The following is a 20335-nucleotide window of genomic DNA, read 5'->3' as shown; positions in this document are numbered from 1 at the left end:
ACAAGCCTGTGTTTCAAAATATCTCAGTTGAGCAAAGTTTTTAATTTTTATGATGATTTACAAATATCTTACATGAATGATGGTTTGCATTTAAGTACTATAGAGTGTAAATTATATTTTATGCAGTTATATTTGAAATACGTTATAAAATTAGAAGTTTTAAAAATACAGAGATCATAAAAACGAACAACATGGCGAATAGAAACAGGAATATAAGTTTTCGTGAGTACCACGTTGTTTCTTTCGTCGCAGGTCTGTATCGCGTTACTAGAGTAGTCTGAAATTAACAATACATCTTTTGATTTCAAATCAAGGATCATGTGATTGTTGTATTTTTATTTTTTATAATATATATGTTTTACCCATCCACCGTTAGCTTGTATCCATGCAGCAAGATCCTCTTCTAAAACATCCGTCATACCTGAAACAAAAAGCAGTTTAGTGATAAATGTTATAGATTGTATTCGGTACTTTCAACTAAACGAAAGACTTCCAAGGTAAAGAGATCAAGATTAAAGCAGTAATCATCGCAATTTTAAAACAATTACCTCTTTGTACAGCAGGTAGATATTCAGGTTTGCCCTGACGTACGCAATCTACAGCAATACCACCAGCAACCGCGTAAAGGGCTATCACTTTACTCCAAGTCATCTCTCCATTCCTGATCATTTCCCTGGAGATATCGACGACGGCCTCGCTGACGGACTGTTCTGACGAGAAGCTACCACAGCCGATTTGCCGTGCAACACGATTGAACAAATTTGGATGCATCTTCTCTAGTTCAGCTCCAACTGACACTAACTCTGGATAAACTTCTCCGACAACTGCCCCTCCAGGAAGCAGCATGGCACTTCTCATCCTTTTCAATCCAAGCTTCCGATGAAAGATTCCACATCGTTTCAGACGATTACGAATGTATTGAGCGCACAATGATGATCCCTGTACATACAAATCAAGTAAAATTGAGCCTTTGATCTGCTCTTTTATTTTGTGTTGACTTCTCTTTGTTAGCTAAAATAACAAAGTTCTTTTAAAAAGAAGTTAGTTTTAACATGTAACAGTATGATAAAATTGTTTTACTGACATTTAAGAGATTGTTTGTTTACAGATGGTGATACGACGATTACATGCCTGTGATACTGTGAGTTCGATCGAAGCCGAAACCGTTCTCCATCGAATCGTATGAGAGATCTTTCTGGAAACAACGTCGCTGACATTGCTGAACCTTCTTCGCGCCGAATCAACCACGTGAAAAGGCGAGACTTCTTGGTTATTGGATAGCGGAAAAGCGGCCAAATTCGAGTGTAGAGACAGAGCGAGGCTGTTCCTACGATACGGTTGCCCTGCGTTCCCAGAATTGTCCTCCAAGCCGCGTAGAGATCCGACGAGCCCAGACATTGAAGTATCCTCCTTGGAGAGTGCCTGCCATTCAGGCTTTTCAGGCTTGAAGAATTTTAACGATCGTTAAAAAAACTCGACACCTTATTCCCCGGGATAAGTAGTTCTCTTCTTTCCGTTTACGGAAAGAATTAAACATTCAGCTTCTTGGAAATTTCTAATTTATGCCTTATCTCTTGTAAACCGGATTCTATCCTTCTAATAATTATATTTATAGAAGTATGAACTTGTATAAAAATCCGAAGTCTAGCAGTTGATTCATCTCATTCATTGATTCACCGCTGTTTTTTTTTTTTTTAATCAAAGTTTGTTTCATTTTATGATTAGAAAATTCAATTGATCAGTGAGACCATCCTTACACTACCAGGTATCCAAAAATCTTTCCTGCAAATATTTACAATTTATTTATGTGAATAATACGTCGGCTAGTTATTCTGATGGTAATTTAATTTTTACAGGAACACCTCCCCCCGGATTGTGACAAGGACAACACGGCAAGGCCCATCGATAAATATCTTCAGTCCCTTTATGGCGATCTTGAGGCACGTACACGCACGAGCGTGCATTGCGAAAGAGGGATGTCGATATATCTTTCTGTCCTTACTACCACAAAAAGCCATGGTACATTCACACCAGGTATCGTAGCGTATTTATTATTCCGCTGGTAAGTACAGCTGTTGTTATCTGGCAGCCTTATTTGGCGCGGTTATTCGACACGCCTCGTGGTGCTTTGTGCGCCGTGCCGCTAAGATATACTCTCTCATTGTATGCATATTACTCACTTTTCATTTGCCTTCTTAACGAGCGAGATTAAGCACGGCGTGTGTGTCACTTTTTAAATTAACGCGATCTCCGTGCGGGCTGTTGCAAAATCACGGTCCGCCGGACAGTCTAATTGGAATAGCGCGCTAATTAAAGATGTTCGTTCGGCCACAGGTTTAAGGTCGTCGTTCAATTATAACAGTCGAGCACTAATAACAGGTTGAAGAAGCTATTTGTTTTATGTATCGAAATGTTCGATAGACAAAAGAGTACGTTCCCTGCAATTTTTATGCATTTCTGGGAGATTTAAACGTGTGAAAACTCATAGAATGCAGGTGGTAATCAAAAACGTACAAAATGTGTAAATATCTTTTCAATTCTGTTCATAGAAAAGTTATAAACATCTGCAGTCTACTTGTTCCAATATCTGGTAGAAAAAAACAGATTTAAAATATTTTTAATTAGGTTGATAAAACTCCATAAATATCTGTGTACTTTATTCATATTATCTTAGAATTACTTTAGAAGAGATTAATATTTTTAGCTACTCTAAATTAAAATGAAATACGTACTCCATAGTCAGATTCAACCTGCAGAAATATTTATTTTTCTCGTTTGATTTCATATTTAAAAAAGTCATGCAACTTCTTGACCTCTGTTCATTTGTCTATTAAACTTCGTAATTAAAGGCTGATGGATTCTTGCAACAGTTTCATGATGTTTTAATTAATAAGCTGAGTAATAAAAAAAAAAATCGCCTTATTTGCATAACATAATATATGAATAACATATGGTCATAATATATGAAAATTTAATTAAGTCTACGATCGTCTGGTCTGAGTGTTCGTTAGTTGTCAATTATTAGTAATGTCTAGTTGATCGATTATCGTTTGAGAGAACATTGTTCAAATTCAGAAATTTCGTCTTTTACAAATATTTCACAACTCTTTCTGTCAAACAAAAGAGGAAAGAATGAGCTTTCAACATAATTAGTATTATAAGCTGAAACATTGATAATCAAGACAGCTTCAAGATATATTAACCCTGGTGTTCTTCTCATTTCAGACATCTCCTTTTCAAATTTGAAAATGCTTGAAGATAATGGTGAAAAGTGTAAAATATATAAAAAATAGAATTTATATATTTAAGAACTATCTACAATAGCTTCTGTCATATTTGGATATTTCATAGAATTTAATCTTTCAAAATTTATTGTTGAAAAATGTACAGATGGTTAATTATGTATTAGAAACTGGTTATTGGAAATTTCATCAGAGGCGAATATGTCCCACACGCCACGGTATTCAAAAATTCATACAAATTACTGTACATTTCAATTATATCCATTAAAATATAATTTTCATTTCGTGTTATACATAGATCCGAGGAGAACTGCAGGGCTAAACATTCACTGTATCAGAGTCAACTGAATTTCCTCTGAATTTACTTGAACTTCGGACCAGCGACGAACAAATTACAATGAATTTACCACTGGCACGGTGTCCTCCTCCTCCTGAACCACCAATTGAAAGTCTGGCTTCATGGTAATTAACGTGCGACCGCCTCATTAGTCACTGTCATCTAACCCGCTTCGTATACACATTATATGCGTAACATGCTTCTGAATTATCGCTTATCAACGGTGTAGCTGGTCGGTTTGATTATCGTTCGAGGAGCGTGCGCGACAACGCGTTAAATCGTTTATTTTATCAATTCCCAAGGCTTATTTCCGTGTCGCAATGATGCTCGATAATCAAGTTGTACGTCAGTTTTGCAATTTTTAATATGACGGCCTTTTTATCAGAGACTAACGAAGCCGCGAGGTAGTGTTACGCTTCTCTGGACGATCCACGAGGATAAAAGACGCGAAAAATGACGGACGTGCGCGTCTGTCGACCAGACCTAAGATTAGTTATGCATTTATGACAGGTGCAGTATGAAAATATATGCCAGGATATGTACAAATGCAATATTATAGGAAATAAGACGTTATATCATTTTTGAAGTTGAAGCGGGCGGTTGTTGTTCTTTGGATGACTGAGGATTGAAAATCGTTCGAAAATAATACGAAATTTATCTAAGAATTAATTGTGATTCCTCATTTGTGATTATCATTAAATGATAGCTTCGTTAGTATCATTTTGGCAACATTAAAGTATCCATAATTAAATAAATTGGTTATAAAAGCTGAATGTTTTAGACAGCCAATAAAGATTAAATGCTTTAAATTAGTTGATCGTTCTCGTTAGAAATAATGGTATAGAGTGTTTAATTAGACGAAAAGTAAATTAAATTACTTGGTTAACTGGAGCATTGAGTTGATCGTGATAGCAATTAGTTAAGTCTTAAAAAAAGAACGAAAGTGGAACAGAGAAAACGATTAACAATTAACATCATTCCTAGGATATTTTTATTATTTTTTGTTTGATCACACTCCCGCCGTTATCATTGACTAAATAAAACAATATATATTTTCCATATTTTTCTTTCTATTTCCTTAGATTATAATCTGTCTCAAACAGTTTACTATAATTTGCTACTTAGATTCTAAGATAAAGAGATATAAAATTATGTGCATTTTTTTTTTACAAAATAATAGCCGCTAATTGTTAATCATTCGTTTATGGAAAGCATCAAATACTAAAATTAACGTCAAACGATAAAAAGATTTCCACAATTTCTAAAGTAAATTCTTAAGCAAGAAGCAAGGCTTAGTGTATAATAGTTATAAGAAAAAAAGCTATTGAAGAATTTTAAGTAGGAAAACTAAGGATGGAACTTAAATTAAGATGTTGTGATAAATTATGCCGATGAAAAGTCGGGCACACGAGTAAACAGAAATACAGGCAGGTGTTAATTACATAACGTAAAGAACATTTGTCGTGAAAACGGCACGTGTAATAGTCACGAACAGGACTAAAATAGTAAAATGTTAAGAAATTATCCTTGGTATTTACAATTTTGGCAATTTTTAATTTCGACGACGAATGAATTATTTATTACAGTTTTATCGAATAATAATTAATTACGAATAAATATTCCGGAGAAGATTCGCAAACGATTGACTTCGTTAATATATCTCAATGATTTGATTGCGTTTCACTGAAATGTTTATAGGCCTTTTATAAACAATAAATCTTTTATACGACAACTTATTGAGATTCATTAGAAATAAATTGACTGTAATTAATAAATCGACAACGAGGAACAATTAAATCAACGCGAGCTAATAAATTCTCCAGTGCAGTTAAAGTCGTAAGCCGTAAAGTGTACATAAATCATTGATCGAGAAGGCGAGTCTTTCTTTACCCTGAGAAAGCACGTTTCGAGCCATTAAACTACGGCCTTTTGTCGTGAGCGTAGTTTGTATTTTGAGCACGTAACCACCGGTGTTACTCACAAAATACGAATGTCAGCTTTAAAAAAAAAAAAAAAAGAATGGACACTGGATGACACTGGATTCTAATAAAAATCAGTACAAGTTTTTGAAGAGAATAAAATATTTTAGATTAATAATTGATAACAATTTTGTAATATTATATTTCATTTGAAATGGTACCAACGAGTAGGCCCAGTATCAAAGATTAAAATATAATATATTTGATATTGAAATATCTTCTTTAGTAATTAATTGAGTGTAAAAATGAGAGTGAATTAATCTTTCTTATCATCTTCTTTTGAAAAAAGTGTTTTTCAGTTTTCTTCTCTGAAAAGTGTTTAACAAATAAACACTGGTACTGCGACATTTCATTCATTTGAAAAATTATAATTCTTCCCGCTCTGTTTTTTTCTACAGATGACGTGTAACATGCACATGCGCAGAAGACGCTCCGTATTAGATGCATCGAATAAATCATTCAAAATAATCTGTATATTTTAGCATCTTATTACGGCTTAACAAGTGTAATTTCTTGGGAGAAGAAGAAAAAAAGGTAATTGAGTTCAGACGTTGAAAGTTGAAAATGTTGTTTGAAATTATTGTACGTACGCTGTGAAGCGAGTAATACGAAATGTAAAATATCGCGACTTGACGATCGATTCATTTATCGATATTATATAAAAACGATTAGAACTGTTGAAAAAGTAAACTTCATTGTAATGCACGAACATGTTGAAACATATTTATTCATATGTTTCAATAGATATCTCCGACCTTCCAGTTATTTACAATACACTGCATTTAGAAAATAGTAACGGTGTTTTCTGCATAAATTTACATAGCTTATCGTTCTGCCGATTAAATTTAACCCGTGAATTTCTTAGGTGACGCAAGTGTAAAAAGAAGCAAAAAGGAAGTGAAGAATTGAAAGGGCGACGTGTAACTAACAGTACGAAAATATAGGTCGAGAAAACATCCAATAAAAGATGCGGGCTACACGTTCTTCAGGTAACGGCTGTGCCCCCCTCCTTTTATAAATTTCTCAAAAAAATGAAGCAATTCTATCATATAAAATGTAATTTATTTATTATCACTCATGACGGTTAACAAACGATATCCTTTAAATTTTTAAATATAAAACAAACGAAGTATATGTATTTTATATATATATATACACATTTGGTATGAACTTCTGAAAAATTTAGATCATTGCAATTACTGCAAAATTCTTGATTCAAAGATATAACCATATTTATGAAAAAATTGACTTACTCGCGGGAAAAAATACTATCATCATTTGGCTAACATAAAATTTTATTCATCTGCATTTATTGACAATTAATTATTTGCAAGTGTTTCAACAAGAAGCTATATTGTTACCTTGAATGTTAACGAAATAACAAAGAGTTATCGCTATTTTCCTTCGCAGAGTCGTTCGCACAGGTACACTTCATGTGTGAAATCGATTCCAAAAAAAAAAAAAAAAAAACACTTTCGTAGAAATTTATAGGTTTAATCACTATCTTATCGAACATGCTACGTTAAAAGTTTTACACCATCTATGACGAACAGTTCATTTTTTTTTTCTTTTTTTTCTTTTTAGAATTCGTGACTCTACTTTGTTGAGATTATTATATAATTTAAAAAGAAAAAATGTTATACGTGGTCGAAAGGTGCGAGGAACATGCGATGCACCGTCGAAATTGCTGGGAACACAGCGCGAACAATACTGGTAACTTTTCAACTACACACGATACAAATTGAAGATGCGTAAACGCCGTGTGAATGTCATCCCTACTTACATCGATGTACAACAGTTGAGTCACTATACAAAAAACACTTACCGAGATTAATTTGCAATTGAACGCACATAGATGAACGGCCCTGAAGTATTTCGTAACTCTTTCGAGCTATTTTTTTTTTTTTTTTTTTTAATTAAGAAACAAGAATACAATATATATCTTGCGTAAAAATGTATTTTTAAATTCGCAATAACTGATATTTAATTTTTACCATACATATTGCAACGTAATGGTAACATCTATCGAATATTTTTTTCAAAATAATTGAATTACATTTAATGGAACTTTTGGGAATCTTCTAATTAAAGAATATATACTCTTTTGATATAAATGTTTAAACTGTTAAAAATTTAGTAAAATGTTTTTGTAGTTTAAAAATGCTTTAAAAATAGAGATCATTGAACTTTCATTGGACATGAGTTTGAACGATTTTACTTATAAAAATATGAATTTGTAAAGGGTATTTTCAATTTTGAAATGACGCGGGGTTTTATACTTTGTTGGGGGCGTAAATGATTCTGATATTATTTTTAAGAAAATTATTTAAGCTACTGTAAATTTCTCGAAATGTAATTGATCGTTAAGAATGTTTTATTTTTGATTGTCAAAGTTCCGAAAAGTTTTGTTAAATTGTTACTCGTTATTAAAATTCATAGTCCAAAGCTATACTAATTTCTTCTATACGGACGTAAACAATTGCATTTATTCCTCATTTATGACAATTTTCAAGGATTCTGAGACACTTTTAAATAGATATTGCATTACACTTTACTTTCACATGTTGGCTTTCTTAGGGTCACATGCAGTATAATATATTTATATAATAAAAAAAAAAATGTCACATGAGAGATCCTTCTCAAAATGGAAGGAATAGTAAGTTGGGCGATAAATTCATGTATAACAATATTCTATTCACAACGATGATATGATAAAGTAGCATCAAGAGGCAACAATTTTCTTCTTCAGAAACAGTATGACTTACATTTTATATATATATATATTATACATATGCATTATATATATGTATAATATAACAACACTGCGGAAAGCTTAAAAACACTCCATTCAATTATGTTTATTTTTCTTTTCTCATCATTTATAGGCATATTTATATTTATATATATATATAAATATATACATATTTATATATATATATGTATATATGTACGTATTTACGTATATATGTAATGTATGTATGTATGTATATATATATATTACTTCCTAACGTAAATTTATGTTATGCTGTACTACGTTAGAAACTTTGAATAATAATATTTTCCACTGTCAGCACATTATTATCAACTTTCTCTCAATTCACGGATATACAATAAATAAATATTCACTCATTCAATTATCACACGATTATAATTTCACAAGAAAAAAAAAAAAAAAAAAAAAAAAGATAACAGCATTTGCAACCATTAATAAGAATTTTAGAATAGTTAAGAAAAGGACACTAACGTAGAAACACAAGCTTTGATTTAAACAATTAACATGTGAATATGAATTATATAAATATAAATTAATAATGCAATAATTTAACTATATGGAACTCTATACACGCAGATTTCCTTTTCTTCAACTATTCTTACATGTTCGTACAAAATGCACATTTATTCGCATTGTGTTCGTAAAACTAAATTCTGTCGATTGCTTTATTTCTTTGTTCCAGTCGTAAACGCCTTTCACGTTTCGTATTTCTGAGAAATGTAACGTCTTTAAAATTACACTTGGGTATCTTTCAATATATTTCTCACGCTCGAGTTGAGTAACCCAACTCTATCTCAATAGTGATCATACTGATTTCCATTAATGTAAAACACATACATTTTACTATCGTAGCGTATCTTTTCGTTGAGATCAGCAGTGTATCCTTTTACTTTCGCTAATTTCCTGTGAATCGCGAGAGCACATTTATAAAACATTGAAAAGTGAACGTGATTTGTTATTATTCTATTTCATCGTTGATATTAGACGAATCTCAGAAAACGATTCATAAATTCGATACTATAACATTTAGAATTGAGTTTAATATCGTTATGTATAATGTGTATAATGTGATTAATTTCTGTCGTGTTGCTCGTTCATTCTTGCGTTTGCATCTCGCACAATTGTACGACAAACCCGATATACGAGGAAACTGATTAACATGACTGATTATGTTAAGTGAGACCGAAAGAAGTGACTCAACCGATGTACCGAACAATTTCTTCTTAGGCTCCTTTCTCTAACTATGTTTTTTCAATGTTCTGAAACGACCGTAACGTGCAGCCATATCAAGAACAACGTAGCATTTCCCAAATTGCGTCATTTTGCAGTCGATAAGATGACGGGGGGTGAAAGATACATGATTCTCCTACGCAAACATTATAATTAATACATATGTTGTCACTCGGACAAAAGTGGTGCCAGCCACTTCTACATCACAACCAAGGAATCTAAAATCGATGCCTTTAATCTTTTTTTTCACGCGCGCTTAATTTCACTCCTCGTCTTTCCCTTTCATTCCAAAAGAAAAGAAAAAAAAAAAAAGAAAGTAACAACAAGAAACTAAATAAAGAAGCAGGTACTCTAAGAGTTAATCGTGTATCGTACGATAACGATACAGATTTGATCACAAAGAGAGATAAAGGATAACAATAGTAACGCTAGTACGCTTCATCAGAATGCCCGAAGTGTGTACATGTGGTGTATCGACGATGTAACGTCGAAAAAAAAATCATCGCACTGTTCTCTGTACATGTAGATTTCCATATCTGGTACTAGTTGTTATTCTATTATCCACATAAATTTACACATTCTATATAAAATATACAAATCCTTAATACGCTAAGTGAAAACTATGGCTTTTCGTATTTCACTTTAGAAAACAGGTTAATTATCGCACGGCTTAATCAATATTTTGTTCTTTTTTTCAAACATAATCATCTCTAGAAAATAAAAAAAAAAACATCGTTGTTCAAAGTACCATTCGCCCCCTGCCATATATATATATATTTTCTTCGTTTTGTTTCTTACCACGCTTATACCATAATACTCATCGACGTATCATTTAACAATGAAGAATCAATCAATTTGATATATGAATTGTGTTGCATGTATCTACTTGCGCAAGGGGCACTATTTATAATATTTACAAGAAATTATTATGAAATCAACATACACATATATATGTATATGGTATATATATACACATAATATGTAACATATAAACAGTACTCTTTCCTTCGGTTGTCTTGCACTTACATCCAACAACTCATTAAAGCTAAATTGTAACAATACTAAAGTAAAATAAACATTGCAAAGTATTAACACATACGTATACGAGCATTACTGTTAAACTGCAAAATTAACAGATTCGGTGAAATTAATTTGCAGTATATATATACAAATTATATATATATATATATATATATATATATATATATATATATATATAATATATATATATGATAGTATCTGGTCCAATGAATATTAAGTATTCATGTAAATAACTAATCATTTCTTACATATTTACATATTATATCAAGATTCAACATAACTAAAGATGACTCAACGTTGATTATTGTCGATGTCGCAGACTACAATGTATGCGTTAGCAACCATTTCGTGTCTTACTTCCTGTTGGAGAATAAATTCGCGACACAATAAACGTAGGAATTGTCTGGTCGTTTTTGCAAACGTCGAGACAAATAATTGAACAAACAAGCGTAATAAAACGAAGGAGATAATCTCAATCGGTACAGAACCTCTTACAGCGCCTCACCAACGAAACATGCACATATAATAATACTAGTACCTCGCAAACGACTGAAGATGCATCACAAATACCGCAAGTAGAGAAGCGCGGCAAGTTTGCACATATATATATACGATACGAAGATACTTGTATATAGTGTATACAACACTATATACACATATATATATATAATATATATAGAAGAGAGTCACTAAATGGCAGTAGGGAATCAAATAAGCTGATACGTCGTAGTGCCAAAATCCTGTTTTCATTTTAAGCACCGGCAAATCCATATACTTCTAATACTCTAATCTCGAAATCGCCACTGGCACAAAGAGGTGGATTATTGAATGTAGAGCACCGATCTGTTTTACCGTATCTTATATTTTCGTCCATCCATATCGCCTGACCGTCCCTAAAAATAAAAATAATAAATTTCTTCTTGTCAATAATTCAGAAACTCGTGTATAATATTATTCTACAATACAAATAGGAAAATCTTACCCTCCCCCAATTGTTATCATTTTGGAATCGGCCGCCATAAACAGTTCAGCTGAATGATGAACTTTAGAATCATTGTGCGAAGAGTCCATACCCACCCAAGGATATTTTGCTCGTTCAGGATACAAACTGAATAGGAAAGTTTCACCCGTTCCGAAATAGGCTTGTCTTTGTCCTTTATCATTTTTCAAATTACGTTCACACCATCTTGTGGAGCAATAAGCACCAAATACCTTATGGCAGAATACAAATGAATATTAATTGAAGGTCTTGAATAGAAGTAAAAACGCAACATTTTATAAAGAACAAACTTACTTCATTGTTACATGTTTTTATCATTAGAAGAGTTGGTTCATGTTGCTCTACTCTTACATAAAACGTTGTCAAAGAACAACCATGCTCCTCTGTTGTATACAATAGAATTGGTTGATACATGGTGATCCGCATAGGCAGCCAGGACCATAAGGTGAATAACTGTCACAAAATAAATGTACAAAAAATTAATATAACACGTTTATCATGGTCAGTAATTATAATTGCGCAAACATTAGTTTTCAATAAATGTCTAGATCAAGACATTTATTGTATAAGAATACAGCAAACTAAGTCACAGCAGTGGTAGATCATGCACTTGATTGAAAAAAATTAATACAATACATAATTAAAGCCAAACAATATAAAAGGAAAAAATATTTATCCTTCTACTTCTTTATTCTTTTATATAAACGTAACTTTTGTTCTGTATTGTTATCTTATAATATTCAAATAAATATTACATACAGCTCTTCTATTGCTCTATTGCTGTGCTTTTTAATAATAATTCATAATTTATTTTTCTAAAAACTTCTGATATTGTTTGTTATTTTATTATTTCAATTAAGAAAAAACTATCAAGATACAACTAAGAAATTAAATGCAAAATATGCAAGATGCAAAAATATCATGCAGAAGGCAAGAATATCATTCAAATATGAAGGAAGAAAAATTGATATAATATTATAAATCATAATATTGAACAAATTATAGGGTTGTGAAATGATAATTTCATGAAACAATACGATAAAGACTTAATAAACTGTAAAAATATGGATGTGCATGTGACAACATATACTTTTAATAGTGTTCAAATAGTGTAAATTGTAGCTACAAGTTTACTTATTATTGCTGTTGCACACTAATTACATCGAAAAATATTCAAAATGGATGTAAAAAGAATGTAACAATAAAAATTAGTAGAGGCTGAAGGAAGGAATTCCATGGACAATCAATACAAATGCATGAAAATATGATAGGAACAACATGCCGAATTAATAGTAAATATGTAACTGAGCATATAATTTGTTTAAAGGGAATGCGAGTGAGTGCACTGTTCTATTCAATATGTAAATCAGGCCATACATCATTCAGTTCAATGTGTATACTCTGCAAGAACATTAAACCTCAGGCAAAAAAAAGAAGTACAACAGAGAAGTGATAATGAAATGGCGACTACAAAAGCCGACTTAATCGATAAATACTAATTGTACTTGTACCTTGAACATGAATGACCATCATCATTTACATCGATCTGACCCTTTTTAAAACTTTTACTAGAAGATCTGCTAGACAACAGCCATTGTTCAATCGACATGAAATGTATCTTACAGACTTGAGCTACTATCATTCTGATAGTAGCCAAAGATGGGAATACCACGTTGACTAAACAACCTATTTAATATATACTTCAAGGCGATTGTATATACACCAATAACGACAATATCGACATGCCACAGAGAGGCGAACCAGCGAACTACAGAAAACTCTGCTACTGCCGAACTATTTATTCTTTCTGGATCGAACGGCCGTAAGTACTTACATCAGGCACATCTAGAATCTGGGAGCATATGCTTTGAATGGGATAAACGCCCATTGACAGAGCACGCGGTCCAGGACTGTGTGCACCCTACACCCATGGACCATTAAATCCATCATCATTCCAGTAACGCAGCATGACACAAGACAACATAGAACCGTCAGTTATATTGGTTTTGGTTCAACTTTACGTGTCGGAAAATAGAAATAAATAATATAACACTGGTTAAAATCATCAGAGATACAGAGCATAACAAGAGACGACATCGGCCACATGTTTGAAAATTCTCCTCTAATGTTACACAAAAAAGTAAATGGTAAATATAGAAATGGAATGCTCAACTCACTGTTAACCAGTGTAACGATTTCGAAAAAGAAAATTAAATGATGTAATCAATGTGCTACCAAAGCGTTGAACACAATTAGTATATAAAATTAAAATCTGTTCGTTTCGAACATTTGCTGTTTGATTTGTTTTTTTTTTTTCCTTTTTTTTTTTTATACAGCTATTACAACCAAACTGTGATATTGTACTGCGAATAGATTGAAATTTATGAAGCACGCTACTGCATTCACTGATCGAAACTGATGTTGCGATTTGAAGCGCTTCCAACAGCTTTGTTCTTTTTTGCTCTTTCGCCTTAAGAGATAAGTTCAACCATCCTGATCGATCAATGACAAGCAAACACATTTCGTGTAGCCCACCAGTAACAGTCACCATCTATATATATATATATCGAGCTTTCCAACATCTCATAAAATATACAAGTAGCAAAGAATAGAATTTTCCGACAGAATAATATAGGTATGTATTTCTTTTATTGTTACATTTGATACGTCGTATTTACGAAACATTGAAAGCCAGTGAAGGCCTGATAAATAGAAGATATGAACTTTATTGGAAGAGATTCTTTCTTATTCTCTGATGTTCAAAAAGGTAGTAACTGCAAGTGGATAGACGGTAACAGCAACAAAGCTGGCACGATAAGTGTAACAATGGGTGAGTATGAATGAATGTAACAGGTATAGTAGTTCAGGAACAGAGGGCAGAGCACATGAAACTAACAACACATTTCCCAAAAAGATAATTATACGATACCCTGTCTTTGTATGTGTCTTCACACTCTTTCTGAAAACAAAGTGAATCATTGAACAGCTTTTGCATAATTGCATTCTAATACCCTAAGAAACTATTAATTTAACCCATCATCTTTGAAAAATGTCTACTTATAAGAAAGAAACATTATTATTAAGAAAGAAACATTAATCACATTGATACTAAACCTTTGAAACCTGCAACATTTCTCACAAATAAGGAAACATTCGCAACATTTAAAGATAAAAAAAAAATAATAATAATAATGGGCTCACATATATGTACATTGCCTTATGAATATAATTTCATACTTCGAAAATAAGTGGGAGATCAATATCGTTGACATGCTGTATAATATTCAACTACTACAGAATTAACAGAATATACTCCATAAGAATTGATCAGAAGGATAAACAATCAGATAGAATGAAATAAACTCTTAGCATGTACGTGAGTCCATACTTTGTTGGAAAAAACTTCAAATCAAGTTATGAGGTGTCTTTACACCACCTTTAAAGAAAGAGGAATATGGATAACATACTTCTCGTATCGTGAGCGTATGCGACATCATTTGAATGTTGACTTGAGATTGACTCGTTGGCAGATTGTCTGTAGATCGTGATCTGGCCAATGATTTAGATCCCGTTAAAACGCTTCTACTTTTTAGAGCCATTTCTGTGCGTAAAAATACCCTTGATATGTATGCTGAGCTGAGTCCACGTATTCCAAATGCGGTACGTAAAAATTTAGCTGGCGTTACCTGTAAGTTTACATACTATTAATATCTAATGTTATTTATATACATTTATAGTAACAGTCAATTATAGTAACATTTATTTTATATTCCAGATAAAATTAAAAATAAACTACAACTCCCAACAAAGAATTTATTTTACTCAGAAAATAGAAGTACCAAGAAAAAAAATCAATTAGCGTCAGTATTTCAAGTGATTCTATACAGATAACGCATCGACGATCAATGTGTTAAAGAATTTTGCACACTTATACCTACCGGTATTTGCCTGCAGAACTTCGAGAGAGCAGCGTCAATGCCGTTCTTTGAAATTTCGTTCATCCATTCAGAGTTTTGTAGCGACGAATGCTTATAGAATAATAAAACTATAGCCATTGCTACTCGATAGAAAACCTGAAACAAAGTAATGATAAATTAACAAGAAGGATGATTTAAGTTCCACAAATATGGATTATGAATCTCTGCACAACATGTTACAAAAAGGCAACGTGCAAAGATGCACATATCTAGCTGATTTCTCATTGGCATACGGTCAACACTCAGATTTACTATTCATACTATTCCTGGAAAAACATTCCATACATATGGATATATCTTGAATTTTATCCTTGTCTTGAATCGAAGCCAATATTATTTTTCAGCGTATCACGAAAAGATGCGATAAAAGGAATATAAATGTCTCAAGTTGATCCCACTCGAATCTTGCAAATACCGACCTTAATGCCTTCGTGAAGAAAACAGTCCATAACCCTGACTAGATGCTGAAAAGGAAGAAGCTGCAGAATCCACCACATCCAATCCATATAAATTCTTTCTGCTCTTGATCCAGAACAGTGCCTCGCTAAATGCACCGCTGCTGATTTCTTCAATGAAAGAATTTCAATGCTATATATTCTTAAAATATACATTTGGTTTGAACGTATAAATGTAATCTTTACAAATGACTGGGGGACAATGTTTCAATCTTGATTTTTTTTATATAAAATAGAAGCAACTAGTTCCACTTAAAAGATACAACATTTGTTAATTCGCTTCGTAGCTCTTTCTAATTCTGGTTGTAAAACTAGATTTTTAAAACTAGAGTTTTACATGCAGATTACTAATCGTTAAAAGATTCACTTGTCAAAAAATCTAATTACATCTATACGTATTCTTGTTCCGTTCTAATCTCTCTTGTTTAACGTGAAATGATAATAGAATTGATAATAGAAATCAGTCAAAATATCATTTAGAAAGTAAGCTGAAATGACGAATACAATGTTTCCTGGTAAACATCGTATCTATAAGTAAACTAAGAATCATTTCAAGCCAAACAGGCGAGAACGGTCGGGATCGTGATTCATCTTGTGCTCAAAGTTACTTACCACGTGCTTCTTAGTGATTTGCTCTACGGTTTTCCAGGTAACTTCGTAAAGAAGCTTCGTCTGCGTAATGAACATCTTTTCTTTAGCGGCGACCAAGCTGGCCATACAATGATAACACTCTTCCTCTGTAATATAGACGGATGAGGGAAAAATGGTAATCTCGTGAACATTTCTGATTTCGTTCTATTAATAAGACTGGGATTCCATCCAACCGCCTGTCCAACATTTTAATTTATGCGAGCAAACAAGAAATCCGACTTACGGCACGCGAATGTGTGAATTTTTATTGCGACCGGTGGGAACGAATGAGAAGGGAGTTTCTTGGAAAGCTTCGCCCCCTTTCATCCTGTGTATCCCAAATGGCGAGGTGGACGTTTTGTTTATTTATACATTTACCTGGCATAAAGTGAAGCAGAAGAGCCGTGATGGGATAAAGAGAAGGGCTGTAAGTAATGTCAGGGCAAGCGTATCCCAGGACAGACACAATCCTGTCAGCAACGCTCCTGCCTTTTCTCGTCAGGTGGTACGACAGGCAATGAGTGCTGTCCACGAACGGTGGTAGCATGATTGATTTTTCCGGCAGCTCTATAAACATCAGGTAATTCCATACATCAATCGCCGTTGCTAAAAACAAAGTAAGTCAAAGTAATCCGATCTAATGAGGCTCGATCGCGAATATGAAATACATTGGATGAGCAATTTTCATTCATAAACACAAGAAGAGGATAATTTGTGCAACATACATTGTACAAATTTTCATCAATGTTAACGTATGCGATCGCTTTTATGTAATGTGCTGAGTAAAGTAAAATTAATTCACTTCGAACGTTACGTTCGACTGCTTACAGTGGTAGAATTTCTTCACTATTGATCAGTTTTCGCATTAGGTAAAGGTGCTACGTATCAGTTTTTTTTTTTTTTCTAATAATAAATACACGTTTGCGTAATGAAGAACACTACCGAATCGGATATATACAAACTCTCTGTATCCATGTATCAAATTTATGAACTCACGCGAACTTGAGATTAGCTATAATAATTAAAATAATATATATAACGAAGATTTATGAAGGAGACAAGTAAATGCTACTAAAGACTCTATTTCTAGAGAAAAGAAATACTACAATTAGATGTAATTATAGAGAATGTTAAATTATTAATAATTACAAGCTAATTTTTAATATGTTTTTTTCAGTTAAATTTGTCGTTACATCTTGGCAAAAGCCTGTACATCACAACAGAAGAATAATAATGTCACAGTCAATCAACATTCTATAAATATTGATGATGTTAAGAAGCAAGAAATAACATGAAAAAATGAATGGATGAAAACCGCTTTAAGAACACAGAAATACACCATTTACATACTGAAAAAAGTAGCATAACAGTTGTAAAGGTATTACCTGACTTTTGTCCTAAACTTTTACACTCTTGTTACATTCCAGATTGTATAAATAATTTAATCAAATATTTTGGATACAACATTTATAAAATGAATATTATGATTTATATAATAACAAGTAAGAATTCTCTACTCGATGAAAATAATGTGATTTAAATCGAGTTCATTTATCGACACTCGGTTAAATTGATCATTTCTCGTCTAATTTTATTTGCTAGAAGGTTGAGGCAAGCAATTTTGGTACGTTCGTAATATAATTATAGCATTTTGCTGAAAAATTTTCTTCTAAATCGACTTAACTCTCAAAGGGTTAAATACGTGTTACGTAAGAGACAGGATCCGGTCTTAAACAGATAGAACATACATATGCTCACTAGTGCAATCATTTAACTATATATTGTTATTAATCATCACGTCATTTATTATAACTTGGAAACTTTAATATTCTAAGTTAAGCAAGAAGTAGATCATTTGGAACTTAACAGAGAAGAAGCAAAAATAGACTTGACAGACTGAAGAATAATACTTCCTACATAGAGTCGATAACTTTTGTAATTTTTAGCCAAAAGATATTCCAACCACTATACGTGCACGTTGCACGCATTGAGATGCTAATAATACATGTCTGTGTAGATAGATTTTCAGCTCGTTATTATTAGAATAGTAAATAACATTGTACATTGTAATTTCGAGAAAAGTGATACGGCCAGTCGGGGACAAACCTGTAGTTCCAAACACTTGATTGACCATGTCCCAATAGAATCCATCGAGCATGTTTTTCCCATGTGCGTGCTGGTTGCATAGGGCTGGCCACAACTGCGCCCTGATCCCGTTGTTCAATGGCCACGCGTTCTCCCTTATGATCAGCTTAGCCTCCCTCTTCCTGCCGGCCTGGAGAAGCGCGTTGACCTCGTTGAAGGTCTTCAGCGTTTGCTTCTTGCTGGTGGGCGACTCCGGCTGTATGACGATGTTCGTCGTGTCGACGTGCGGCGGGAATGCGTCGTCGACGTCGACATCCGCCTCCTCCTCGAGCACCGGCAGCATATTCGGCAGATTGTCCGTCGAGGAGGGTGTCTGTGTGACTAACATCGCACTACGGCGTGAGACTTTTCTTCATGATGCCCGTTTCTCCGTTTACTCTTCACGCTAACATTTACGTCATATCCTGAGATGTTTCAATTTTCATCTGAAAGCAAAAAAAAAAAAAAAAAAAAAAGGTGAAACACGTTTGGCAAAGTACAAACGCACAGATATATATTAGTTACAAGAGGTAGAACATATATATTTATCTCTTTACACACATATTCGAGAAAGAATGAAATCTTCTTCGGCTCGTTTGCAATCGATATAAATATTACCATTTAATTTTGTTTGTTGATCAAATTTTCGATGAATATAAATCTATTTACTTTCGAGAAGCCAAATACGTCAGGCATACTCTCTACCGGACGCGACATATAAAAATACGATGTTTTGCCACCTATTTTTAAATTTTGCTCGTTACCGAAGGTGAAAATTTTTATTACGTTTAAATAATTATGACCGCGTTTGCGATTAACGTGTTTCTTCTCAAATTAATTTTCCTGTATATTTGTTTATAATTCAATTAATTATAAACAACATATTATAATTAATTAATTAATATAATTATAATTAATTAATTAATATAATTCAATTAATTATAAACAACACACACACACACACAGAAACCATTTAAATGGGATCATCTAAATAATTCCATTATTAAGATATATTAAGATATAAATAAACTTTGTTAATAAAAATTATTCAATATTAAGAGGATCATAATATTGCAGTATCTAATAATTTTTTAAATAGGTGGAGAGATTATCGATATTCGAGATTATGATATTCTCTATGCACGTCGCAAAGTTATTAATTTAGGAGATCTTCTTCAATTCTTGAAGAATTTTAGATTTTAATTATCAATTTTAGATCGTAATTAATCTTCATTACTCTTTTTTAATCTTCATTCACTACAATTCTGTCGTACAAAAGACAAAAACAGACAGGGACAACAGTCTTGTATTCATATCGTCCTTGTCTTTTATGTATAGATTTTACAGAATTGAAGTTAAAATATCTCTTAAATTAATAGTTTTTGTAATGTATAGATTTTTAGAAGTAATACAGTTGAAATAAGACTTTGATTATTTGTATCAATTGAAGTATAAATTATTATACAATATCTCGGTTAATTATTATCTCGATATCGATCCTACCGTGCATTTAGATTAATTATGTCGCGTCTCGTTCTTTCTGTACT

General features: G+C 32.7%; 2 protein-coding genes and 1 long non-coding RNA gene across 6 annotated transcripts in view; 1 reads left to right on the top strand and 2 right to left on the bottom strand.

Moving 5' to 3' along the window:
• Nucleotides 1-6: 6 nt before the first annotated feature.
• Nucleotides 7-3968, bottom strand: LOC122529679. Its single transcript, XM_043656047.1, has 5 exons — nucleotides 3650-3968; nucleotides 1132-1443; nucleotides 549-939; nucleotides 363-421; nucleotides 7-277 (listed from the first exon to the last, which is right to left on the bottom strand). The coding sequence occupies exons 1-5, from the start codon at nucleotides 3701-3703 to the stop codon at nucleotides 143-145; spliced, it is 951 nt and encodes a 316-aa protein (XP_043511982.1). The 5' UTR covers nucleotides 3704-3968; the 3' UTR covers nucleotides 7-142.
• LOC122529680 lies at nucleotides 1683-4171 on the top strand. Its single transcript, XR_006306840.1, has 3 exons — nucleotides 1683-1765; nucleotides 1857-3460; nucleotides 3541-4171. It is a non-coding gene; the product is annotated as an uncharacterized LOC122529680 (long non-coding RNA).
• A 2011-nt stretch (nucleotides 4172-6182) lies between these two features.
• The window catches only part of LOC122529678 (GTPase-activating protein skywalker), a 39863-nt gene continuing 25710 nt past the window's right edge, over nucleotides 6183-20335 (bottom strand). Inside the window, exons 2-12 of one of the 4 annotated variants that reach the window (XM_043656042.1) lie at nucleotides 18771-19234; nucleotides 17043-17231; nucleotides 16647-16771; nucleotides 15999-16145; nucleotides 15541-15675; nucleotides 15070-15288; nucleotides 14532-14561; nucleotides 13437-13523; nucleotides 11897-12055; nucleotides 11585-11814; nucleotides 6183-11495 (exon numbers count right to left, since the gene is read on the bottom strand). In XM_043656042.1, the coding sequence (XP_043511977.1) occupies nucleotides 11354-11495; nucleotides 11585-11814; nucleotides 11897-12055; nucleotides 13437-13523; nucleotides 14532-14561; nucleotides 15070-15288; nucleotides 15541-15675; nucleotides 15999-16145; nucleotides 16647-16771; nucleotides 17043-17231; nucleotides 18771-19137 (1830 nt within the window). In that variant the 5' untranslated portion in view covers nucleotides 19138-19234 and the 3' untranslated portion in view covers nucleotides 6183-11353. The remainder of the gene's footprint in view (nucleotides 11496-11584; nucleotides 11815-11896; nucleotides 12056-13436; nucleotides 13524-14531; nucleotides 14562-15069; nucleotides 15289-15540; nucleotides 15676-15998; nucleotides 16146-16646; nucleotides 16772-17042; nucleotides 17232-18770; nucleotides 19235-20335) is intronic. The other 3 variants (XM_043656043.1, XM_043656045.1, XM_043656046.1) reach the window with 3 other exon arrangements.

The sequence above is a fragment of the Frieseomelitta varia genome, unplaced genomic scaffold, assembly GCF_011392965.1.
Source record: "Frieseomelitta varia isolate USP_RPSP 00005682 unplaced genomic scaffold, Fvar_1.2 scaffold_301, whole genome shotgun sequence".
Classification (NCBI taxonomy): domain Eukaryota; kingdom Metazoa; phylum Arthropoda; class Insecta; order Hymenoptera; family Apidae; genus Frieseomelitta; species Frieseomelitta varia.
This window is presented reverse-complemented; position numbering and strand designations above follow the sequence as displayed.

What these genes read in the sequence shown, in the direction of transcription:
- LOC122529679 (XM_043656047.1), bottom strand. Translation starts at nt 3,703, where the DNA reads ATGAAGCCAGACTTTCAATTGGTGGTTCAGGAGGAGGAGGACACCGTG. An exon ending in TCGAACTCACAGTATCACAG is followed by an intron (nt 940 to 1,131) that starts GCATGTAATCGT and finishes TTGTATGTACAG; the next exon opens with GGATCATCATTGTGCGCTCA. An exon ending in TACAAGCTAACGGTGGATGG is followed by an intron (nt 278 to 362) that starts GTAAAACATATA and finishes TGTTAATTTCAG; the next exon opens with ACTACTCTAGTAACGCGATA.